Source organism: Gorilla gorilla, chromosome 9 (genome assembly GCF_029281585.2).
Source record: "Gorilla gorilla gorilla isolate KB3781 chromosome 9, NHGRI_mGorGor1-v2.1_pri, whole genome shotgun sequence".
NCBI lineage: Eukaryota > Metazoa > Chordata > Mammalia > Primates > Hominidae > Gorilla > Gorilla gorilla.
The window spans coordinates 39,083,628-39,111,420 of record NC_073233.2 but is presented as its reverse complement, the minus strand read 5'-3'; the positions used below and the strand labels follow the sequence as shown (position 1 = coordinate 39,111,420).

Genomic DNA, 27,793 nt, shown 5'->3' with positions numbered 1-27,793 from the left:
TTCCATTTATGAGCACTCTTGAAATAACAAAATTATGGAGATAGATAACAGATTAGTATTTTCTCAGAGTTAAGGATGGGGGAAGAGAGTGGGTATGACAACAAAGAAGCTGCTTGAAGAAGCTTGTATTGATGCTAGAGTTCTGTATCTTAAATTGAGGTCATAGTTATATGAAGCTATAAATATGATAAACTTGCCAAAAGCATATATACACACAGACACATGCACACAAATAAGTACATGTATAACTGGTAAAGTGCTAATAAGCTCCGTGGATTGTACCAAAGTCAGATGCACATTTTTAATATTGTACTCTTGTTATACAAGATGTTAACATTTGCGGGGGTTATTGAGAGAATGGTGTATAGGACTTCACCGTACATTCTTTTGCAACTACCTGTGAATTGATCATTGTTTCATACTGAAAAGTTGAAAAGTTTCTTGCAGCCTGACTCATACATTTTCTGGGTTGAGAAAAATACTTAACTATCTTGGTTTTTAATAAAAGGCAATTTTCCAGCCTTCGTCTTCCAACTATGTTGAGTTTAAAGATTGCATGTTACTGTTCATATCATCTTTGCAAAGAAGCTTTGTGTCAAGGCAAAGTTTAGGAAGCAGAATGTGTATCCCAGCTTTGGTATGAAGCAACTTGCCTGCAACATCATGAACCCAGCCTTTAGAAGATGGGTCTTTAGGGGAAGAAAATTTAGCCTTTGAGGGTACTCAGCTACCAGAAAAAGCTTCAGCCATAGGGAAACAGAATAATACCATTTTTGCTAAGTGTTTTTTTGGTCAACATTAGAGTGGAGTGATGACACAACTGTTATTCAGTGCTGAAATTGGAGGATTATGGGATACAGGTTGTTATATTTTTATGGTAACTATGCTTTTACTTGAAAAACCTAGATAATTTTTTTTCAGTTAAGACCTTTTTACATTACAGGAAATAAATATTAATATGGAAAGCAACTTCAATACTGAGTCATCATCTACTTTTACTCTTCAAAGTTCTTCAGAGACATTGTTTTCTATTCAGCTATTAGATTTCAAAACAAGTTTACTGGAGGCATTAGAAGAACTGCGTATGAGAAGGGTAAGCTCCTTTTTAAAATGCTTTTGTTAAATAAGAAAACTTGATTTTGTTCAGTTTATTGTTTTTTAAAGAATAAAAAGCCTAAAAAATCCCTCTTGTTTAGAAATAAAATATATAGTCCAATTAATGAAGTAAAAGAGAATAGGACAGATTAAGTAAATCATCAGGGAATGAGAAATAAGAATTTGGAAACTAAAGCACAAAATAAAAGAAGAGTTTTCAGATTAAGTATTTGATAAGTCAGCTAGTATTTATTGAGTCCCTGGGAGTGCACAGATAGCACCCTCTTTAGACACATGGCTGATGAAAAATAATCGCTCTTGGGGAGATTACATTTTTGTTAAGGTTATTATATAGATGCCTATGAAATGATTAAATAATGAAACAAGGCAGTATATGATTAAGTGACAAAATAAATGTATGTAGTAAATATTCTGGGTTGAAAGAATCAAATATCTTTATTTTAAAAAGTGATAACTGTGATTTTTTCTTAAAGGATATGTCTAGTATAAAATTGTAAAAGATGAGGCAGGTGGATCACTTGAGGCCAGGAGTTCGAGACCAGCCTGGCCAACATGGTGAAACCCTGTCTCTACTAAAAATACAAAAAATTGGCTGGATATGGTGGCGCATGCTTGTAGTCCCAGCTGCTCAGGAGGCTGAGGCATAAGAATTGCTTGAACCCAGGAGGTGGAGGTTGCAGTGAGCCAAGATCACGCCACTGCACTACAGCCTGGGTGACGGAGCAAGACTCTATCTCAAAAAAAAAAAAAAAAAAAAGGAAAAAATATTGGTTTCAGCAGGATATCTATATTGTGCAAATCCCATTAAAAAGCATTTTATTTCTGAGACTTGTATGGGTCTAAATTTTAACTCTATATAGGACAGATTGGAGCTTGGAAGATTCTGGAGAGAAAAAACCATAAAACTATTGCAATAAAGATATAGAAATGAGTTCACTAGGACATATATATGACCATGAAGATAGAACAGAAGAGGCAGAAAGAAGAATCAATAGAATTTACTGACTTTCTGAAAATAAGCTATAAATGAGAGAAAAAGATCTGAAACAACATTTTTATTATATAATAATACAAATATTGTTCTAGGATTTTAAAATATTGAAATTTATTGCTACAATAACAAAATTTAAATACCACAGTGTTCATCCTATTTAAAGCTACTTATTATTGTAATAAAAGTCTGTTTTAAGATGAAATTCTGCTAAAAATGGTATTATGGGTAAGTATTATAAAGAACTCTTTTTGTAAAATTAGCTTAAAATGTTATCTTTCCTAAGTGAAACAACTTCTGGTCACTATTTAAAACTTAGTATTCTGTTTTATTATGTTTTAAATTTTATACTTTGGTCTGTTTATATTTCCAACTTAAAAAATATGCTTCCTTTAAAAATTTTCTGAAAAATTTCAGATTAGAAAAGGAATAGCGTTTTTTTTTCTTTTATTACCCAAGAAAGCTTCATTTTAAAATTTAGCTTTCAAACTCTGTGCTTGTGCCTTCAACACTTTCACAAGGATTTTCTGCTCCTTGATGAAGAAAGCATGTTTGATCCTGTCATGGACACAATTAGCATACATGGAACCACTATAGGCTCTGCTGACATATTTTTTCAAGATAACCTCATAAGAACTTTACGTCTCACAGCACAAACTCCTTGAAATCTACTTGGAGGCATGCCACGTGGGGATTTTGGTGCTTTCCCAACCTTCTTGGTATAAAGGTAAACAATTCTATTACCAGGGGTTTGGGACAGCCTAGTTTTGTTAGAGGCTGTATTGTAGGAAAGCCCATGATGATACGTCAAATGCTGGACCATTTTGAGTGCATCTAGATGCCATCCCTGGATGAAGAGGAAAATGTTTTTAATAATCAAATGTAAGAGTATATAATACTAGCAATCAAATTCCTCATTGAAAAGAGAGCTTTCTTCTTAAAAAGGGGAAAAAATCCCTTACTTTCATTAGAAAAAGACTGTTACTGTTTTTCACATTTACCCTGATGGCAGTACTTGACCTGTATTCCTAGATTTCCCCCTCAACATTTTAGTAGGAAAATTTCAAACATATGTAATACTTGAAAGAACTTTACAGTGAACACCCATATACCCATTGTGGTAGACAGAATATGGCACCCAAGCATGTCCATGTCCTAATTTCAAGAACCTGTGAATATGTTACCTTATATGGCAAAAGGAATTTTGTAGGTGTGATTAAATTAAGCATTTTGAGATGGAGGGATTATGCTGGATTATTCGAATGGGCCCAGAGTACTCATAAGCATTCATATAAGAGGGAGACAGGAGAATCAGAGTCTGAGAAAGAGATGTGATAGTGGAACTAAAGGTTATAGTCGAAGAGAAAGCGATTGGAAGATGTTATGCTGCTAGCTTTGAAGATGGAGGAAGATGCTATGAACAAAGGAGCATATGTAAGTGGAAGCTGGAAGAAGCAAGGAAATGGATTCTCCCCCAGAGACTGTAGAAGGTATGCCGCCCTGCAGATACCTTGGACTTCTGACCTCCAGAACTGCAACAGAATAAATTTGAGTTGTTTTAAGCCACTAAGTTTGTTGTTATTTGTTACAGTAGTAATAGTAACCTAATGTACCTACTAATCAGATTCTATGCTTGATCTCATAGTATATCTATCTGTCATTGGTTTATTTTTGGGATTCATTTCCAAATAAGTTGGAAATTATGTGCTTCAGTATGTATATTATTAACTGGATTTTAATATTTGTTTATTTTTTCTTTCAATATAAAATTTATGTAGAATAAAATTCTTCACCCCTTTTCATCCAGAGGCAGCCCCTGTTCTAATTTTTTTCACTATGGATTAGCTTATCTCTGTTCTAGATTTTTATATAAAGGGAATCATTCAGTATATTTTTTTGTGTAAGGTTTTTTTTAACTCAGTGTAGTATTTTTGAGATTTATTCTTGTTGTGTGTGTTTGTAGTCAGTTCGTTTTTATCATTGAATAGTATCTATAATATAAATGTACCATAGTTTGTTGTTTTCATTAACATAGTTATGGATACCTAAGTGATTTTCAGTTGTTGGTTTTTATGAATACAGTTGCTATTCATATTGCTGCGCATATTCTTGTACCAGACATTTTGCAGGCATGTGTGACAAGTAAGCAAGAACAGATCTTATTCAGGAACTACTTATGAGATACTGATTTTGTCTCATGCCCTCCCAAATCTTCATTGCAAATTTTTAATACTTCTCGTTAATAGTTTCTGAAGAGATCTTTTTATTTAGCATTTAAAACAGTGCAAAAATATTAAGATACAATTAAAAATGAATAATTATATTTAGTTTTTGAAGATAAAAAAGTAGAATTAAAACACTGAACCACAATTACTGTTAAGCCTGGATGGGACTGATTCTTAGGTCCTTGTATCTTTCGGAAGATATAAAGATACTGACCAACTACAGATGTTCTTCAGTTAAGTAGGAATATTAAAATTTTAAGGGTAATGGCTAAATAAATAGAAATAGGCTTTACATCTTCCCAAATGGTAGACAGAAAATATACAATTGTAATAAATTATCTTGGACTTGATGTTGTAAATAACCTTTCAAAGGATATATATAGATATAGATATATATGGAGATATATATATAGAGATATAGATATATATGGAGACATATATAGATATAGATATATATGGAGATATATATAGATATAGATATATATGGAGATATATATGGAGATATATATATAGATATAGATATATATGGAGATATATAGATATAGTTATATATGGACATATATAGATATATATGGAGATATATATAGATATATATGGAGATATATATAGATATATATAGATATATATGGAGATATATATAGATATATATGGAGATATATATATAGATATATATGGAGATATATAGATATATATGGAGATATATATACAGATATATATGGAGATATATATACACATATATGGAGATATATATATACACACATATATATGGAGATATATATACACATATATATGGAGATATATATACACATATATATGGAGATATATATATACACATATATATGGAGATATATATATATACATACACACATATATATATGGAGAGAGATATATATATATATTTTGAGATGGAGTCTTGCTCTGTCACCCAGGCTGGAGTGCAGTGGCACGATCTCAGCTCACTGCAACCTCCGCCTCCTGGGTTCAAGCGATTCTCTTGCCTCAGCCTCCTGAGTAGCTGGGATTACAGGCATGCACCACCACGCCCTGCTAATTTTTGTATTTTTAGTAGAGACAGGGTTTCACCATGTTGGCCAGGCTGGCCTCGATCTCCTGACCTCGTGATCCACCCACCTCAGCCTCCCAAAGTGCTGGGATTACACGGGTGAGTCACCATGCCTGGCCTCTGAAAGGATAATTTAAGGTCTTAATTATTTTCCTAAGCTTTTATCCTGATAAAAAATGTCGAAGCTGGCTGGGTGCGGTGGCTCACACCTGTAATCCCAGCACTTTGGGAGGCTGAGGTGGGTGGATCACGAGGTCAGGAGATCGAGGCCAGCCTGGCCAACATGGTGAAACCCTGTCTCTACTAAAAATACAAGAATTAGCTGGGCATGGTGATGGGTGCCTGTAATCCCAGCTACGTGGGAGGTTGAGGCAGGAGAATCGCTTGAATCCGGGGGACAGAGGTTGCAGTGAGCCAAGATCGTGCCACTGTACTCCAGCCTGGGTGACAGAGCAAGATTCTGTCTCAGAAAAAAAAAAAAAAAAAAGTTGAAGCCATCTTCTGTGTACTCTGGAAACTGGTCCAGCTAATTGACATTCCTGGAATTCAATGCTAAAAAGTCTGTTAATGGTAAACTCTTTTAGACTTGCCTTTTTCTTTTTCCAGAAAAATGTCTTTATTTTGCCATGAAATTGTAGATTACATTTGTGTTCTGTCAGTATTTTAAAGAGATTTTGTTGAGTTCTTTTGCTGCTATTTAGAAGTTTTCTGTCAATTGAATTTTTCCTCTAGGTAATCCGTCATTTCTATTTGCTCTTAAGATCTGTTTGTCATTGATGATCTTTATTTTTAATGTGTCTATGTGTGGATTTATCTATATTTTTAGAGACTCATTTTGATGCCTGAATGTTATGAAAAACTTCAGCTGTGGTTTTTTTGAGTATTGCCCCTTATTTTCTCTATTATCTTTTTCTTGAACCCCAAATAGACAGCATATTGGCCCGTGTCATTCTGTCCTTTCTGACTCTTAACTCTCTTATATTTCTTCCTGTTTGCCTCTCTGTACTGAGTTCTGTGTAATTCATTTTGTTGTTTTCTAACTGTCTCTTCAGATGTTTTTACCTGCTATCTAACCTTGCTTAGAGTTTTTAATTTCAATGATTACCTTTTTCATTTCTAGAGTTTCCTTCAAAGGATCCCCAAATTTAATACAGTGCTAATCAAAACCTAATGCAGTGGTTTTTAGAGCTTGGTAGGATGATTCTAAAGTTATATATTTAAGAAAAATGCATGAGGATAGCCAAGAACATTTTCAAAAGAGAAGAATGAAGTTCTACTTGCTCTAGCAGATATTAAACCATGTTCAAATGCTGTAATAATTTAAAATGTGACATAGTTGCAGGAATAAATAAATCATTAAAAAGATAAGTCAATTCAATGGGTGAAAAGAACAATAGTCAGTAAGTGGTATTAGGAGCATTCATACATACCTTATACACAAAAATAAAACCCAGGGCTGGGTGTGGTGCTTCACACCTGTAATCCTAGCACTTTGGTAGGCCGAGGTGGGAGGATCACTTGAAGCCAGAAGTTTGAAAACAACCTGGGCAATATGATGTGACCCCATCTCAACAAAAAATCTTAAGAAATTTTATTTGGGACCCAGGCGTGGTGGCTCACACCTGTAATCCTAGCACTTTGGGAGGCTGAGGTGGGCTAATCACTTGAGGTCAGGAGTTCGAGACCAGCCTGGCCAACATGGTGAAGCCCCATCTCTATTAAAAATACAAAAAATTAGCTGGGCATGGTGGTGGGTGCTTGTAATCCCAGCTACTCGAGAGGCTGAGGCAGAAGAATCACTTGAACCCAGGAGGTGGAGGTTGCAGTAAGCTAAGATCACGTCACTGCACTCCAGCCTGGGCTAAAGAGTGAGACTCTGTCTCAAAAAAAAAGAAAACAAAATTTTAGCTGGGTGTGGCGATGCATGCCTGTAGTCCCAGCTACTTGGAAGGCTGAGGTAGGAGGATCACTTGCCAGAAGGTCAAGGGTGCAGTGAGCTGTGTTTGTGTCACTGCACTGCAGCCTGGGTGACACGGCAAGAGCTTGTCTCAAAAAAAAAAAAAAAAAAGCAGAAAAGAAAAACTAAATGCAAAGAAAAACACTATACAAATACTAGAAAACATAAGAAACAATTTTTATATTCTTGGGCATAGAGATTATTCTTCATAAAGGAAAAGATGGCTGGATATGATGACTAGATTCTTAGCTCTTACAGGATAATAGCCATCATAAAGTTAAAAAAAAGTGACTGGCCAGGCACAGTGGCTCATACCTGTAATTCCAGTGCTTTGGGAGGCTGAGGTGGGAGGATCAATCACTTGAGGCCAGGAGTTGGAGGCCAGCCTGGGCAATATAATGAGACCCTTTCTCTACAGGAAAAATTTTTAATTAGTTGGACATGATGGCGTGTGCCCATAGTCCTAGCTACCTGGGCAGGAGGCTGAGGCAGGAGGATCACTTAATCCCAGGAGTTCAGGGTTACAGTGAGCTGTGATTGTACCACTGCAGTCCAGCATGGATGACAAGCAAGACTGTCTCTTAAAAAAAAAAGTGATGCAGAGAAAATATTTGCAACATGCAAAATAATAAGAAAATCAATATCTTATTTACAAAATATTCCAAATCAAAACAACCCAACAGAAAAATGAACAGGATGAAGAAGTACAAGTAATCATAAAATGTACAAAAATATGCTTAACTTTACTACTAATAAAATAAATGCAGATTAAAACAAAAATGAGATAATCAGTTTTTGATTCCCAGATTGGAAAAATACTTAGATTGATAATTTCCGGCATTGGCTGGAGTTTTCAGGAATGAGTACGACTGTATTTTTTCCTTTTTGATGTAAATTAATATAGATAATGGATAGAAATTCAGTTTTATCTGTTTAAACTGGAATTTAAAATTTCACGATCATTAAATCTGAACAGTTTATATTTTTATCTAGGATAATTTTTTGTTTGAGCTTACTTGGGCAAATATTTTGCTACAGTGATATTTACTATACTGTTGTAATGGGAAAAATTATAAACAGTCTAAATATCTGTGAACAGGCAGTAAATAAATGATGCTGTTATATTTGTGGCTCCCAATGAACCATATTTCGTGTCCTTGAGTAGAGCACTCCCACATTAACTTAGCCCAGGTCATGTGACTTTCTTGGCCAACGAAATATTAGCAAGCATGTTACTAAGCAGAGGCTTGGTAAGTACTCTCACACTGGGGCTTTTTCTCTTAGAACAGATCCTCTTGGAAGCCAGAGCTATGTCATAAAGTTCAAAATAGATTATTTAATTATGAGAAGCTACATGGGGAAAGACACTGGAGTGTGAGCGGAAGTCACTGTCATTTCAGCCCTAGCCAAGCTACCATATAAATGCTTCTGCATGAATGACCTTATCCATAGCATGTGAAGCAGACCTGTCTTGCTAAGCCCGATCATTGTACAGAATTGTGAGACCTAATAAAATATTGTTTTAAATTACTGAGTTTTGAGGGTGGGGGCAAGATGGCCAAATAGAAGATTCTACCAATTGTCCTTCCTGCAGGAACACCAAATTTGACAACTACACAAAAAAGCACCTTCATACAGACCAAAAATGAAGTGATCACAGTACCTGGTTTTAACTTCATTTTGCTGAAAGAGGCACTGAAGGGAGTAGGAAAGACAGTCTTGAATCTCCAACTCCACCCCTCCCCCAGCCCCTGCAGTGGCCACATGATGTGGAGAAACAATCTGTGCGGTTCAAGGAAAGTGCAGCAATTGTGGGAACTCAGTGCTGCCAACACCAGGCGGAACTCAGCCGGTGTCTATGGGGGGTGCATTCAGGCTAGCTCTAGCCAGAGGCGAATGACCCATCCCAGTGGTTTGAACTTGAGTTTCAGCAAGCCTTGCCGCTGGGGGGTTTCCAAATAACGCCAATCTAGGCCACAAGGACTACACTTCCTAGGCAAGTCCTAGTGCTGTACTGGTCTCAGAGCCAGTGGACTTGGACTGGTCTCGGAGCCATTGGAGAGAGCATGCGACCCAGTGACACACCAGTCGGGGTGGCAAAGGGAGTGCTTATGCCACCCCTCTTCAACCCCAGGCAGTGCAGTGTACAGCTCCCAAAGAGACTCCTTCCTGCTTGAAGAGAGGAGAGGGAAGAGGTAAGAGGATTTTGTTTTGCAACTTGGATACCAGCTTTGCCACAGTAGGATAGGGCACTGGGCAGAGTTATCAGGCTCCCATTCCAGGCCCTAACTCCCAGACAACATTTCTAGACACATCCTGGATTAGACAGGAAACCTGCTGCCTTGAAGGGAAGGATTCAGTTCTGGCAGGATTCACTACCTGCTAACTTAAGAGCCCTTGGGCCTTGAATAATCGGCAGCAATAACCAGGTAGTACATGCTGTGGGCCTTGGGCGAGACTCAGACATGCTGGCTTCAGGTGTGACCCAGCATATTCACAGCTGTGGTGGCTATGAGGAGAGACCCCTTGCACTTGAGAAAAGGAGGCGGAAGAATAAAGGGAATTTTTCTTGTAGCTTAGGTACCAGCTTGGCCACAGTGGGGAAGAGCACCAAGTGGGCTCTAGGGGTTCCCAATTCCAGGCATTGGCTCATGGACAGCATCTCTGGACCTACCCTGGGCCAGAGGGGAGCCCACTGTCCTGAAGGGTGTGTCCTGGCCTGGACTTGGGCCTTAAGTGAACATCAGTGGTACCCTGTCAATACTCCCTGTTGGCTGTGGTGGTGGTGGCCATGGGGAGAGATTCCTCTGCTTTGGGAAAGTTGAGGGAAGAACGGGAAGAACCTTGTCTTGTGGTTTTGGTGCCAGCTTAGCCACAGTGGAATAGAGCACCAGGTGGATTTCTTAGGTGTTTGACTCTGGGCCCTGGCTCCTGGATGGCACGGACCTGCTTAGAGCTCAGGGACAGTCACTTCCCTGAAAAGAAGAATACAAGACTGCCTGGCTTTGCCACCTGGTGATTGTAGATCCCTAAGGCCTAGAGTGCACACTGGTGGTAGTCAGGTAGTGGCTATAACAGGCCTTGGGTAAGACCCAGTGCTGTACTGGGTTCAGGTCTGACCCAGTACAGTCCCAGTGGTGGTCGTCACAGGGGTGCTTGTGTCACCTGTCTCCCAACTCCAGGAAGCTCAGCACAGAGAGATAATCCATTTATTTGGTAGAAAGTGAGAGTAGAGGCCAGGAGCGCTCACGCCTGTAATCCCAGCATTTTGGGAGGCTGAGGCAGGCGGATCACAAGGTCAGGAGTTGGAGACCAGGCTGGCCAACATAGTGAAACCCCGTCTCTACTAAAAATACAAAAAATTAGCCAGGCGTAGTGGTCGGTGCCTGTAATCCCAGCTACTTGGGAGGCTGAGGCAGGAGAATGGCTTGAACCTGGGAGGTGGAGGTTGTGGTGAGCCGAGGTTGTGGTGAGCCAAGATTGTGCCATTGCACTCCAGCCTGGGCGACAGAGCGAGACTCCGTCTCAAAAAAAAAAAAGAAAAAAAAAAAAAAGTAAGAGGAGAGAATGAGTCCCTGCTTGGTAATTCATTTAATTCTTCTGGATCTTATGCAAGACCACCAAGGCAATACTTCTGAGTCTACAAGAACTACACCATTACTGGGCTTGTGGTGCCCCCTAGTGCAGATGCGGCTGCAGTGACAAAAAACTTAGATCACAACACTCAGGTCCCTTCAAATACCTGGAAAGCCTTCCCAAGAAGGATGGGTACAAAAAGGCCAGACTGTGAAGACTACAAAAAATACCCCACTCTTCAATGCCCAGACACTGACGAACACTCACAAGCATCAAGACCATCCAGAAAAACATACCTCACCAAACAAACTAATAAGGCACCAGGGACCAGTCCCAGAGAAACAGAGACGTGAACTTTCAGAGAGGTCAAAATAGCTGTTTTGAGGAAGCTCAAAGAAATTCAGGATAACACAGAAGAATTTAGAATTCTGCCAAATAAATTTAATAAAGAGATTGAAATAATTTAAAAAGAGTCAAACAGAAATTCTGGAATTGAAAAATGCAATTGACATACTGAAGAATGCATCAGAGTCTCATAATAGCAGAATTGATCAAGCAGAAGAAAGAATTAGTGAGCTTGAAGACAGGCTGTTTGAAAATATACAGTCAGAGAAAAAAGAAACACACATACAAAATCGAGAAAATAGCCTCAAAAGGGCAAATCTAAGCGTTTTTGGCCTTAAAGAGGACGTGGAGAGAGAGATGAGTAGAAAGTTTATTCAATGGGATAATAACAGAGAACTTCCCAAACCTTTAGAAAAATATCAATATTCAAATACAAGAAGGTTATAGAAAACCATGCAGATGTAACCCAAAGAAGACTACCTTGAGGCATTTAATAATCACACTCCCAAAGGTCAAGGATAAAGAAAGATTCCTAAAAGCATCAAGATAAAAGAAACAAATAACATACATGGAGCTCCAATACATCTGGCAGCAGACTTTTCAGTGGAAACCTTACAGGCCAGGACATATTTATAGTGCTGAAAGAAGAAAGCTTTTACCCTAGAATAGTATGTACAGTGAAAATATCCTTCAAACATGAAGGAGAAATAAAGACTTACCCAGATAAATAAAAGCTGAGGGATTTCATTAACACGAGATCTGTCCTACAAGAAATGCTAAAGAGAAGTCTTCAGTCCAAAAGAAAAGGATGTTAATCAGTGATAAGAAATCATCTGAAGGTAAAACTCACTGGTAATAGTAGGTACACAGAAAAACACAGAATATTATAACACTGTAAGTGTGATGTGTAAACTACTTATATCTTAAGTAGAAAGATGAAAAGATGAACCAATTAAAAATAATAACTACAACAGCTTTTCAAGACATAGACAGTATAATAAGATATGAATGGAAACCACAAAAATGTAAAAAGTGAGGAGACAAAGTTAAATTATTGAGTTTTTATAAGTTTTCTTTTGCTTGTTTGGTAATTAGCTTGTTTGTTTATGCAATCAGTATTAATTTGTTATCACTTTAAAATAATGGGTTAAAGATAGTATTTGCAAGCCTAATGGTAACCTCAAATTGAAAACCATACAAGAGATGCACAAAAATAAAAAGCAAGGAATTAAAAAATACCACCAGAGAAAAATCACCTTCACTGAAAGAAAGACAGGAAGGAAGAAAAAAGGAAAACCACAAAACAACCAGAAAAAAAAAAAAATAACAAAATGATGAGAGATAGTCCTCACTTATCAATAATAACATTGAATGTAAATGGACTAAATTCTCCAATAAGAACATGTAGGGTGGGTCGCTTCCAAGATGGCTGAATAGGAACAGTTCGGTCTACAGCTCCCAGGGAGACTGATGCAGAAGACGGGTGATTTCTGCATTTCCAATTGAGATACCTGGTTTATCTCGTTGGGACTGGTTGGACAGTGGGTGCAGCCCATGGAGGGCGAGCTGAAGCAGGGCGGGGTGTCGCCTCACCCAGGAAGCACAAGAGGTCAGGGGATTTCCCTTTCCTAGCCAAGGGAAGATGTGACTGTACCTGGAGGAACAGTACACTCCTGTGCAAATACTGCGCTTTCCCACGGTCTTCGCAACTGGCTGACCAGGAGATTACCTCCTGTGCCTGTCTCGGCAGGTCCAATGCCCATGGAGCCTTGCTTGCTTGCTAGCGCAGCAGTCTGAGATTGACCTGTGATGCTGAAATTTGGCAGGGGGAGGGGCATCTGCCATTGCTGAGGCTTGAGTAGGTGGTTCTGTGCTCACCGTGTAAACAAAGCAGCAAGGAAGCTTGAACTGGGTGGAGCCAACTGCAGCTCAGCAAGGCCTACTGCCTCTCTAGATTCCACCTCTCGTGGCAGGGCATATCTGAACAAAAGGCAGCAGATAGCTTCTCCAGACTTAAACATCCCTGCCTGACAGCTCTGAAGACATCATTGGTTCCGCCAGCATGGCGTTCAAGCTCTGATGACAGACAGACTGCCTCAAATGGGTCCCTGACCCCCTTTAGCCTGACTGGGAGATCTCCCAGTAGGGACCAACAGACACCTCATATAGGCAGGTGCCCCTCCCTCTGGGACGAAGCTTCCAGAGGAAGGATCAGAGAGCAATATTTGCTGTTCTGCAGCCTCCGCTGGTGATACCCAGGCAAACAGGGTCTGGAGTGGACCTCCAGCGAACTCCAACAGACCAGCAGCTGAGCAGACAGTCTGTTAGAAGGAAAACTAACAAACAGAAAGGAATAGCATCAACATCAACAAAAAGGACATTCACACCAAAACACCACCCGTAGGTCACCAACATCAAAGACCAAAGGTAGATAAAACCACAAAGATGGGGAGAAACCAGAGCAGAAAGGCTGAGAATTCCAAAAACCCGAATGCCTCTTCTCCTCCAAAGGAACACAACTCCTCGCCAGCAAGGGAACAAAACTGGACAGGGAATGAGTTTGACAAGTCGACAGAAGTAGGCTTCAGAAGGCCAGTAATAACAAACTTCTCTGAGCTAAAGGAGCATGTTCTGACCCATTGCAAGGAAGCAAAAAACCTTGAAAAGGTAGACAAATGGCTAACTAGAATAACCAGTGTAGAGAAGAGCTTAAGTGACCTGATGGAGCTGAAAACTATAGTACGAGAACTTTGTGAAGCATACACAAGCTTGAGTAGCCAATACGATCAAGCTGAAGAAAGGATATCAGTGATTGAAGATCAAATTAATGAAATAAAGTGAGAAAACAAGATTAGAGAAAAAAGAATGAAAAGAAACGAACAAAGCCTCCAAGAAATATGAGACTATGTGAAAAGACCAAATCTACGTTTCATTGGTGTACCTGAAAGTGACGGGAAGAATGGAAACAAGTTAGAAAACACTCTTCAGGATATTATCCTGGAGAACTTCCCCAACCTAGCAAGGCAGGCCAACATTCAAATTCAGAAAATACAGAGAACACCACAAAGATACTCCTTGAGAAGAGCATCCCCAAGACATATAACTGTCAAATTCACCAAGGTTGAAATGAAGGAAAAAATGTTAAGGGCAGCCAGAAAGAAAGGTTGGGTTACCCACAAAGGGAAGCCCATGAGACTAACAGCGGATCTCTCAGCAGAAACTCTACAAGCCAGAAGAGAGTGGGGGCCAATATTCAACATTCTTAAAGAAAATAATTTTCAACCCAGAATTTCATATCCAGCCAATCTGAGCTTCGTAAGTGAAGGAGAAATAAAATACTTTACAGACAAGCAAATGCTGAGAGATTTTGTCACCACCAGGCCTGCCTTACAAGAGCTCCTGAAGGAAGCACTAAACATAGAAAGGAACAACCGGTACTAGTCCCCGCAAAAACATGCCAAATTGTAAAGACCATCAATGCTATGAAGAAACTACATCAATTAATGGGCAAAATAACCAGCTAGCATTATAATGACAGAATCAAATTCACACATAACTGCATTAACCTTAAATGTAAATGGGCTAAATGCCCAAACTAAAAGACACAGACTGGCAAACTGGATAAAGAGTCAAGACCCATCAGTGTGTTGTATTCAAGAGACCCACCTCACGTGCAGAGACACACATAGGCTCAAAATAAAGGGATGGAGGAGGATATACCAAGCAAATGGAAAGCAAAAAAAAAAAACAAAACAAAAAAAAACAAAAAAAACAAAAAAAAAAACCAAAAACAAAAACAAAAAACCAGGGGTTGCAATCCTGGACTTTAAACCAACAAAGATCAGAAGAGACAAAGAAGGCCATTACATAATGGTAAGGGATCAATTCAACAAGAAGAGCTAACTATCCTAAATATATATGCACTCAATACAGGAGCACCCGGATTCATAAACCAAGTTCTTAGAGACCTACAAAGAGACTTAGACTCCCACACAATAATAGTGGGAGACTTTAACACCCCAGTGTCAATATTAGATCAACGAGGCAAAAAATTAACAAGGATATCCAGGACTTGAACACAGCTCTGCACCAAGCGGACCTAATAGATATCTACAGAACTCTCCACCCCAAATCAACAGAATATACATTCTTCTTGGCACCACATCGCACTTATTCTAAAATTGACCACATAATTGGAAGTAAAACACCCTCAGCAAATGTAAAAGAACAGAAATCACAACAAACTGTCTCTCAGACCACAGGGCAATCAAATTAGAACTCAGGATTAAGAAACTCACTCAAAACTGCTCAACTACATGGAAACTGAACAACCTGCTCCTGAATGACTACTGGGTCCATAACGAAATGAAGGCAGAAATAAAGATGTTCTTTGAAACCAATGAGAACAAAGACGCAATGTACCAGAATCTTTTGGACACATTTAAAGCAGTGGATAGAGGGAAATTTATATCACTAAATGCCCACAAGATAAAGCAGGAAAGATCTAAAATTGACACCCTAACATCACAATTAAAAGAACTAGAGAAGCAGGAGCAAACAAATTCAAAATCTAGCAGAAGGCAAGAAATAACTAAGATCAGAGCAGAACTGAAGGAGATAGAGATACAAAAAACCCTTCAAAAAATTAATGAATCCAGGAGCTGGTTTTTTGAAAAGATCAACAAAGTAGATAGACTGCTAGCAAGACTAATAAAGAAGAAAAGAGAGAAGAATCAAATAGTCGCAATAAAAAATGATAAAGGGGATATGACGACTGATCCCACAGAAATACAAACTACCGTCAGAGTATACTATAAACACCTCTACGCAAATAAACTAGAAAATCTAGAAGAAATGGGTAAATTCCTGGACACATACACCCTTCCAAGACTAAACCAGGAAGAAGTTGATCTCTGAATAGACCAATAACAGATTCTGAAATTAAGGCAATAATTAATGGACTACCAATGAAAGAAAGTCCAGGACCAGATGGATTCACAGCCAAATTCTACCAGAGGTACAAAGAGGAGCTGGTACCATTCCTTCTGAAACTATTCCGATCAATAGAAAAAGAAGGAATCCTCCCTAAATCATTTTATGAGGCCAGCATCATTCTGATACCAAAGCCTGGCAGAGACACAATAAAAAGAGAGAATTTTAGGCCAACATCCCTGATGAACATCAATGCAAAAATCCTCAATAAAATACTGGCAAACCGAATCCAGCAGCACATCAAAAAGCTTATCTACCATGATCAAGTTGTCTTCATCCCTGGGATGCAAGGCTGGTTCAACATATGCATATCAATAAATGTAATCTATCACATAAACAGAACCAACGACATAAACCACACGATTATCTCAAGAGATGCAGAAAAGGCCTTTGACAAAATTCAACAGCCTTTCATGCTAAACACTCTTAATAAACTAGGTATCGATGGAACGTATCTCAAAATAATTAGAGCTATTTATGACAAACCCACAGCCAATATCATACTGAATGGGCAAAAACTGGAAGCATTCCCTTTGAAAACTGGCATAAGACAAGGATGCCCTCTCTCACCACTCCTATTCAACACAGTATTGAAAGTTCTGGCCAGGGCAATCAGGCAAGAGAAAGAAATAAAGGGTATTCAAATAGGAAGAGAGGAAGTCAAATTGTCTCTGTTTGCAGATGACATGATTGTATATTTAGAAAACCCCATCGTCTCAGCCCCAAATCTCCTTAAGCTGATAAGCAACTTCAGCAAAGTCTCAGGATACAAAATCAATGTGCAAAAATCACAAGCATTCCTATACACCAATAACAGACAAACAGAGAGCCAAGTCATAAGTGAACTCCCATTCACAATTACTACAAAGAGAATAAAATACCTAGGAATCTGACTTACAAGGGATGTGAAGGACCTCTTCAAGGAGAACTACAAACCACTGTTCAAGGAAATAAGAGAGGACACAAACAAATGGAAAAACAAACACTCTATACACTGCTTTAAATGTGTCCCAGAGATTCTGGTACATTGTTTCTTTGTTCTCACTGGTTTCAAAGAACATCTTTATTTCTGCCTTCATTTCGTTATTTACCCAGCAGTCATTCAGGAGCAGGTTGTTCAGTTTCCATGTAGTTGTGTGGTTTTGAGTGAGTTTCTTAATCCTGAGTTCTAATTTGATTGCACTGTGGTCTGAGAGACAGTTTGTTGTGATTTCTGTTCTTTTACATGCTCATGGATAGGAAGAATCAATATTGTGAAAATGGCCTTACTGCCCAAAGTAATTTATAGATTCAATGCTGTCCCCATCAAGCTACCACTGACCTTTTCACAGAATTGGAAAAAACTACTTTAAAGTTCATATGGAACCAAAAAAGAGCTCGCATTGACAAGACAGTCCTGGGCAAGAAGAACAAAGCTGGAGGCATCATGCTACCTGACTTCAAACTATACTACAAGGCTACAGTAACCAAAACAGCATGGTACTGGTACCAAAACAGATATATAGACCAATGGAACAGAATGGAGGCCTCAGAAATAACACCACACATCTACCACCATCTGATCTTTGACAAACCTGACACACATAAGCAATGGGGAAAAGATTCTCTATTTAATAAATAGTGCTGGGAAAACTGGCTAGCCATATGCAGAAAACTGAAACTGGACCCCTTCCTTACACCTTATACAAAAATCAACTCAAGATGGATCGAAGACTTAAATGTAAGACCTAGGACCATAAAAATCCTGGAAGAAATACCATTCAGGGCAATACCATTCAGGACATAGGCATGGGCAAAGACTTTATGTCTAAAACACCAAAAGCAATGGCAACAAAAGCCAACATTGACAAATGGGATCTAATTAAACTAAAGAACTTCTGCACAGCAAAAGAAAGTATCATCAGAGTGAACAGGCAACCTACAGAATGAGAGAAAATTTTTGCAATCTACTCATCTGACAAAGGGCTAATATCCAGAATCTACAAAGAACTCAGACAAATTTACAAGAAAAAAGCAAACAACCCCATCAAAAAATGAGCAAAGGATGTGAACAGACACTTCTCAAAAGAAGACATTTATGCATCCAAGAGACCTATGAAAATATGCTCATCATCGCTGGTCATTAGAGAAATGCAAATCAAAGCCACAGTGAGATACCATCTCATGCCAGTTAGAATGGTGATCATTAAAAAGTCAGAAAACAGCAGATGCTGGAGGGGCTGTAGAGAAATAGGAATGCTTTCACATTGTTGGTGGGAGTGTAAATTAGTTCAACCATTGTGGAAGACAGTGTGGCGATTCCTCAAGGATCTAGAACTAGAAATACCATTTGACCCAGCCATGCCATTACTGGGCATATACCCAAAGGATTATAAATCATGCTGCTATAAAGACACATGCTCACGTATGTTTATTGCGGCACTATTCACAATAGCAAAGACTTGGAACCAACCCAGATGTCCATCAATGATAGACTGGATTAAGAAAATGTGGCACATATACACCATGGAATACTATGCAGCCATAAGAAAGGATGAGTTCATGTCCTTTGTAGGGACATGGATAAAGCTGGAAACCATCATTCTCAGCAAACTATCACAAGATCAGAAAACCAAACACCACATGTTCTCACTCATAAGTGGGGGTAGAACAATGAGAACACATGGACACAGGGAGAGGAACAACACACACGGGCCTGTGGGGGGTGGGTGACTAGGGGAGGGATAACATTAGGAGAAATACCTAATGTACGTGACAGGTTGATGGGTGCAGGAAACCACCATGGCATGTGTATACCTATGTAACAGAACTGCACATTCTGCACATGTAACCCAGAATTTAAAGTATATATAAATATATATTATATATAAATACATAAAGAACATGTAGAGTGGCTGAATAGATTAAAAAAAAAGACTCAACAATCTGTTACCTACAAGAGACACACTTCACCTATAAAGTCACACATAGACTAAAAATAAAGGGATGAAAAAGATATTCCATGCAAATGGAAACCAAAAAAGAGGAGGAGTAGCTATATTTATATCAGACAAAATAGTTTTTGTTTTGAGAAAACAAAGAAGGTGTTTTGAGGGACAAAGAAGGTCATTATATAATGATAAAGGGATCAAGTCAGAAAGAGGATATAACAGTTGTAAAAATATATGCATTAACACTGGAGCACCCGTATGTTTAAAACAAATGTTACTAGAGCTAAAGAGAGAGATAGACTTTCATACAATAATAGTTGGAGACTTCAACACTCCACTTTCAACATTGGACAGATCATCCAGACAGAAAGTCAACAAAGAGACACTGGACTTAATCTGTACTGTAGACCAAGTGAACCTAATAGGTACTTATAGAACATTTCATCCAATAGCTGCAGAATACAAATTATTCTCCTCAGCACATGGATCATTCTCAAGGTTAGACCATATGTTAGGCCACAAAACAAGTCTTGAAACATTTAAAAAATTGAAATAATATCAAGTATTTTCTTTGACAACAATGGCATAAAACTGGAAATCAGTAATGAGGAATTTTGGAAAGTATGCAAACACATGGAAATTAAACAGTATGCTCCTGAATGATCAGTTGGTCAATGAAGAGATCAAGAAGGAAATTGAAAAATGTCTTGAAACAAACAATAATGGAAACACAACATACCAAAACCTATGGGATACAGCAAAATCAATAGTAAGATGGAAGTTTATAGCTGTAAGTGTCTACATCAAAAAAGAAGAAAAACTTCAAATAAACAACCTAATTATACATCTTAAGGAACTAGAAAAGCAAGAGCAAACCAAACCCAAAGTTAGTAGAAGAAAAGAAATGGTAAAGATCAGAGCAGAAATAAATGAAATTGAAACAAGAAAAACAATACAAAAAAGCAACAGAAAATTCTTTTTTTGAAAAAATAAAATTGACAAACTGTTATCCAGACTAAGAAAACAAGAGAAAAGACCCAAATAAATAAAATCAGAGACGAAAAAGGAGACATCACAACTGATACTGCAGAAATTTAAAGGATCTTTAGAGGCTATGAGCAGCTATATGCCAATAAATTGGAAAACCTAGAAGAAATGGATAAATTTCTAGACACATAAAACCTACCAAGATTAAACTATGAAGAAATCCAAAACCTGAAGAGACCAATAACAAGTAATGAGGCAGAAGCTGTAATAAAAAGTATCCCAGCAAAGAAAAAGCCTGGGACCCAATGGCTTCACTGTGGAATTTTATCAACCATTTAAAGAAGAACTAATACCAATTCTACTCAAACTATTCCAAAAAAAGTAGAGGCAGAAGGAATACCTCCATACTCATTCTACAAGGCCGTTATTACACTGATACCAAACCAGACAAAGACACATTACAAAAAAAAAAAGAAAGAAAAAGAAAACTACAGGCTAATATCTCCGATGAACATTGATACAAAAATTCTCAACAAAATACTAGCAAACAGCATTCAGCAACAGATTAAAAGTATCATTTATCATGACCAAGTGGGATTTATCACAGGGATCCAAGGATGTTTCCACATATGCAAATCAATGTGATATAGCATATCAACAGAATGAAGGACAAACATATAATTATTCCAATTTATTCTGAGAAAACATTTGATAAAATTCAATGTCCCTTCGTAATTAAAAACCCTCAAAAACTGGATATAAAAGGAGCATACCTCAATACAATAAAAGCCATATATGATAGACCCAGAGCTAGTATTATACTGAATGGGAAGAAACTGAAACCTTTTCCTCTAAAATCTGGAACATGACAAGGATGCCCACTGTTATTCAACATAATACTGGAAGCCCTAGCTAGAGCAATCAGACAAGAATAAATAAACGGCATCCAAATTGGAAAGGATGAATTCAAATTATCCTTGTTTGCAGATGATATGATCTTCTATTTGGAAAAACCTAAAGATTCCACCAAAAACTATTAGAACTGATAAACATATTTGGTAAAGTTGCAGAATACAAAATCATCATACAAAAACCAGTAGCATTTCCATATGCCAACAGCAAGCAATCTGAAAAAGAAGTCAAGAAAGTGATCTCATTTACAATAGCTACAAATAAAATTAAATATCTAAGGAATAACTTAATCAAAGAATTGAATGCTCTCTACAATGAAAACTATAAAACATTGGTGAAAGAGATGGAAGAGAACACAAAAAATAATGGAAAGATATTCCATGTTCATGGTTTGGAAGAATCAATATTGTTAAAATGCCCATACTACCCACAGCAATCTACAAATTTAAAGCAATGCCAATGAAAATATTAATGGCATTCTTCAGAGAAATAGAAAAAAAAATTCTAAAATTTATATGGAACCACGAAAGACCCAGATTAGCCAAAGCTATCCTGAGCAAAAAGAACAGAACTGCAGGAATCACATTGCCTGACTTCAAATTATACTACAGAACTATGGTAACCAAAACAGCATGGTACTGGCATTAAAAACAAACACATAGACCAATGCAACAGAATAGAGAACCCAGAAACAAAGTCACACACCTATAGTGAACTCATTTTCAACAAAGGTGCCAAGAACATACATTGAGGAATGACTGTTCAATAAATGGTGCTGAAAAACCTGGATATACATGTGCGGAAGAATGAAAGTAGACCACTGTGTTTCCATATACAAAAACAAAACCAAAATGGACTAAAGACTTAAATCTAAAACCTCAAGCTATGAAATTACTAAAAGAAAATATTGGGGAAACTCTCCAGGACATTGGACTGGGCAAAGATTTCTTGAGTAATACCCCACAAGCACAGGAACCAAAGCAAAAATGGACAAATGGGATCACATCAAGCTGAAAAGCTTCTGCACAGCAAAAGAAACAATCAACAAAGTGAAGAGACAACTCACAGAACGGGAGAAAATATTTGCAAATGATCAATCTGACAAGGGATTAATAACCAAAATACATAAAGAGTTCAAACATCTATATAGGAAAAAATCTAACAATCCAATTTAAAAATGGACAAAAGATCTGAATATTTCTCAAAAGAAGACATACAAATCGCACACAGGTATATGAAAAGATGTTCAACATCACTGATCATCAGAGAAATGCAAATCAAAACTACAATGAGATACCATCTCACCCCAGTTAAAGTGGCTTTTATCCAAAAGACAGGCAATAACAAATGTTGTTGAGGATATGGAGAAAAGGGAACCCTCATACACTGTTGGTGGAAATGTAAATTAGTATAACCCCTACGGAGAACAATTTGCAGGTTTCTTAAAAAACTGAAAATAGAGCTACCATATGATCCAGCAATCCCACCACTAGGTATATACCCAAAGGAAAGGAAATCAGTATATCAAAGAGATATCTGTACTCCTGTGTTTATTGTAGCACTATTCACAGTAACCAAGATTTTGAAGCAACCTAAGTGTCTGTAAATAGATGAATGGATAATGAAAATGTGGTACATATACACAGTGTATATGAATATATAACTCAGCCATAAAGAAGAATGAGATCTTATTACTTGCAACAAAATGGATGGAACTGGAGGTCATTATGTTAAGTGAAATAAGCCAGGCACAGAAAGATAAACTTTGCATGTCCTCACTTATTCGTGGGGGGTAAAAATTAAAACAGTTGAACTCATGGAGATAGAGAGTAGAATGATGGTTACTAGAGGCTGGGAAGGATAGTGGGAGTGGGGTTAGGGGTGAGCTGGGGATGGTTCATGGGTACAAAAAAATAATAAGACTGAATAAGATCTAGTAACTGATAGCACAACAAGGTGACTGTAGTCTAATAATTTAGTTGTACATTTAAAGATAACTAAGAGTATTAATTGGATTATTTGTAACATAAAGGATAAATGCTTGAGGTGATGGATGCCCCACTTACCCTGATGTGATTTTTTTTTTTGAGACACAGTCTCGCTCTGTTGCCCCGGCTGGAGTGCAGTGGCACGATCTTGGCTCCAGGCAACCTCTGCCTCCCAGATTCAAGTGATTCTCGTGCCTCAGCGTCCTGAATAGCTGGGATAACAGGCTTGTGCCACCATGCCCTCGCTGGCTAATTTTTGTATTTTTAGTAGAGATAGGGTTTTACTATGTTGGCGAGGCTGGTCTTGACCTGGTCTCAAGTGGTCTGCCCACCTCGGCCTCCCAAAGTGCTGGGATTACAGGTGTGAGCCACTGTGCCTGGCCCTGATGTGACTTTTATGTAATGTATGCCTGTGTCAAAATATCCCATGGACCATGTGTGTGTATATATATATATATATATATATATATATATACATGTATATATATATACACACATGTATATATATATACACACATGTATATATATATATACACACATGTATATATATATATACATACATACACACACACACACACACAGCCCTACTATGTACCCACAGATATTAAAAATAAAGAATGTTTTAAAAGTTTAAAAAATCATGAAATTTTGGGGAGGTTTAATGTGCAGAATTGGATGATTGAATCAAATATGAAGAATATTTTGTTGCTATTAAAAAAATAAAGAGCCAGGTGAAGTGGGTGCACACCTGGAGTCCCAGCTACTAGGGAGGCTGAGGTGGGAAGAGTTAAGAGTCCAGCCTGGGGAATATATGTATATACATATATACATATATATGTATATATATGTATATGTGTGTATATATATATGTGAGAACATGTGGTGTTTGGTTTTTTGTCCTTGTGATAGTTTGCTGAGAATGATGGTTTCCAGCTTTATCCATGTCCCTACAAAGGACATGAACTCATCCTTTCTTATGGCTGCATAGTATTCCATGGTGTATATGTGCCACATTTTCTTAATCCAGTCTATCATTGATGGACATCTGGGTTGGTTCCAAGTCTTTGCTATTGTGAATAGTGCTGCAATAACCATACGTGTGCATGTGTCTTTATAGCAGCATGCTTTATAATCCTTTAGGTATATACCCAGTAGTGGGATGGCTGGGTCAAATGGTATTTCTAGTTCTAGATCCTTGAGGAGTTGCCACACTGACTTCCACAATGGTTGAACTAGTTTACCGTCCCACCAACAGTGTAAAAGTGTTCCTATTTCTCCACGTCCTCTCCAGCATCTGTTGTTTCCTGACATTTTGATGATCGCCATTCTAACTGATGTGAGATGGTATCTCATTGTGGTTTTGATTTGCATTTCTCTGATGGCCAGTGATGATGAGCATTTTTTCATGTGTCTTTTGGCTGCATAAATGTCTTCTTTTGAGAAGTGTCTGTTCATATCCTTTGCCCACTTTTTGATGGGGTTGTTTGTTTTTTCTTGTAAATTTGTTTGAGTTCTTTGTAGATTCTGGATACTAGCCCTTTGTCAGATGAGTAGATTGCAAAAATTTTCTCCCATTCTGTAGGTTGCCTGTTCACTCTGATGGTAGTTTCTTTTGCTGTGCAGAAACTCTTTAGTTTAATTAGATCCCATTTGTCAATGTTGGCTTTTGTTGCCATTGCTTTTGGTGTTTTAGACATGAAGTCCTTGCCCATGCCTATGTCCTGAATGGTATTGCCTAGGTTTTCTTCTAGGGTTTTTATGGTTTTAGCTCTAACATTTAAGTCTTTAATCCATCTTGAATTAATTTTTGTATAAGGTGTAAGGAAGGGATCCAGTTTCAGCTTTCTACATATGGCTAGCCAGTTTTCCCAGCACCATTTATTAAATAGGGACTCCTTTCCCCATTTCTTGTTTTTGTCAGGTTTGTCAAAGATCAGATGGTTGTAGATGTGTGGTATTATTTCTGAGGGCTCTGTTCTCTTCCATTGGTTTATATCTCTGTTTTGGTACCAGTACCATGCTGTTTTGGTTCCTGTAGCCTTGTAGTATAGTTTGAAGTCAGGTAGCATGATGCCTCCAGCTTTGTTCTTTGGGCTTAGGATTGCCTTGGCAATGCGAGCTCTTTTTTGGTTCCATATGAACTTTAAAGTAGTTTTTTCCAATTCTGTGAAGAAAGTCATTGGTAGTTTGATGGGGATGGCATTGAATCTATAAATTACCTTGGGCAGTAATGGCCATTTTCACGATATTGATTCTTCCTATCCATGAGCATGGAATGTTCTGTTTGTTTCCTCTTGTATTTTGTTGAGCAGTGGTTTGTAGTTCTCCTTGAAGAGGTCCTTCACATCCCTTGTAAGTTGGATTCCTAGGTATTTTATTCTCTTTGAAGCAATTGTGAATGGGAGTTCACTCATGATTTGGCTCTTTGTTTGTTATTGGTGTGTAAGAATGCTTGTGATTTTTGCACATTGATTTTGTATCCTGAGACTTTGCTGAAGTTGCTTATCAGCTTAAGGAGATTTTGGGCTGAGATGATGGGGTTTTCTAAATATACAATCATGTCGTCTGCAGACAGGGACAATTTGACTTCCTCTTTCCCTAATTGAATACCCTTTATTTCTTTCTCTTGCCTGATTTCCCTGGCCAGAACTTCCAACACTATGTTGAATAGGAGTGATGAGATAGGGCATCCCTGTCTTGTGCCAGTTGTCAAAGGGAATGCTTCCAGTTTTTGCCCATTCAGTATGATATTGGCTGTGGGTTTGTCATAAATAGCTCTTATTATTTTGAGATACATCCCATCAATACCGAATTTATTGAGAGTTTTTAGCATGAAGGGCTGTTGAATTTTGTCACAGGTCTTTTCTGCATCTATTGAGATAATCATGTGGTTTTTGTCTTTGGTTCTGTTTATATCTTGGATTATGTTTATTGATTTGTATATGTTGAACCAGCCTTGCATCCCAGGGATGAAGCCCACTTGATCGTGGTGGACAAGTTTTTTGATGTGCTGCTGGATTCGGTTTGCCAGTATTTTACTGAGGATTTCTGCATCAATGTTCATCAGGAGTATTGGTCTAAAATTCTCTTTTTTTGTTGTGTCTCTGCCAGGCTTTGGTATCAGGATGATGCTGGCCTCATAAAATGAGTTTGGGAGGATTCCCTCTTTTTCTATTGATTGGAATAGTTTCAGAAGGAATGGTACCAGCTCCTCTTTGTACCTCTGGTAGAATTCGGCTGTGAATCCATCTGGTCCTGGACTTTTTTTTGGTTGGTGAGCTGTTAATTATTGCCTTAATTTCAGAATCTGTTATTGGTCATTCAGAGATCAGTTTCTTCCTCCTTTAGTCTTGGGAGGGTGTATGTGTCCAGGAATTTATCCATTTCTTCTAGATTTTCTAGTTTATTTGAGTAGACGTGTTTATAGTATTCTCTGATGGTAGTTTGTATTTCTGTGGGATCAGTGATGATATCCCCTTTATCATGTTTTATTGTGACTATTTGATTCTTCTCTCCTTTTTTCTTTATTAGTCTTGCTAGTGGTTTATCAATTTTGTTGATCTTTTCAAAAAACCAGCTCCTGGATTCATTGATTTTTTTGAAGAGTTTTTTTGTGTCTCTATCTACTTCAGTTCTGCTCTGATCTTAGTTATTTCTTGCCTTCTGCTGCCTTTTGAATGTGTTTGCTCTTGCTTCTCTAGTTCTTTTAATTGTGATGTTAGGGTGTCAATTTTAGATCTTTCCTGCTTTCTCTTGTGGGCATTTAGTGCTATAAATTTCCCTCTACACACTGCTTTAAATGTGTCCCAGAGATTCTGGTATGCTGTGTCTTTGTTCTCATTGGTTTCAAAGAACATCTTTATTTCTGCCTTCATTTCGTTATGGACCCGGTAGTCATTCGGGAGCAGGTTGTTCAGTTTCCATGTAGTTGAGCAGTTTTGAGTGAGATTCTTAATCCTGAGTTCTAGTTTGATTGCACTGTAGTCTGAGAGACAGTTTGTTATAATTTCTGTTCTCTTACATTTGCTGAGGAATGCTTTACTTCCAACTATGTGGTCAATTTTGGAATAAGTGTGATGTGGTGCTGAGAAGAATGTATATTCTGTTGATTTGGCATGGACAGTTCTGTAGATGTCTCTTAGGTCCGCTTGGTGCAGAGCTGAGTTCAATTCCTGGATATCCTTTTTAACTTTCTGTCTTGTTGAGCTGTCTAATGTTGACAGTGGGGTGTTAAAGTCTCCCATTATTATTGTGTGGGAGTCTAAGTCTCTTTGTAGGTCTCTAAGGACTTGCTTTATGAAACTGGGTGCTCCTGAATTAGGTGCATATATATTTAGGATAGTTAGCTCTTCTTGTTGAATTGATCCCTTTGCCATTATATAATGGCCTTCTTTGTCTCTTCTGATCTTTGTTGGTTTAAAGTCTGTTTTATCAGAGACTAGGATTGCAACCCCTGCTTATTTTTGTTTTCCATTTGCTTGGTAGATCTTCCTCCATCCCTTTATTTTGAGCCTATGTGTGTCTCTGCACATGAGATGGGTCTCCTGAATAGAGCAAACTGATGGGTCTTGACTCTTTATCCAATTTGCCAGTCTGTGTCTTTTAATTGGAGCATTTAGCCCATTTACATTTAAGGTTAATGCCATTGTGTGTGAATTCGATCCTGTCATTATGATGTTAGCTGGTTATTTTGCTTCTTAGTTGATGCAGT

The 27,793-nt window shown here is 38.0% G+C and overlaps 1 protein-coding gene and 1 pseudogene across 2 annotated transcripts in view; one reads left to right on the top strand and one right to left on the bottom strand.

Moving 5' to 3' along the window:
• The window catches only part of CCDC73 (coiled-coil domain containing 73), a 234,870-nt gene that overhangs the window by 69,671 nt on the left and 137,406 nt on the right, over positions 1 to 27,793 (top strand). For both annotated transcript variants that reach the window (XM_055356532.2, XM_055356533.2), the window contains one exon: positions 944 to 1,093. In XM_055356532.2, the coding sequence (XP_055212507.1) occupies positions 959 to 1,093 (135 nt within the window). In that variant the 5' untranslated portion in view covers positions 944 to 958. The remainder of the gene's footprint in view (positions 1 to 943; positions 1,094 to 27,793) is intronic.
• On the bottom strand, positions 2,578 to 3,097 carry LOC101153539 (large ribosomal subunit protein eL34-like; annotated as a pseudogene).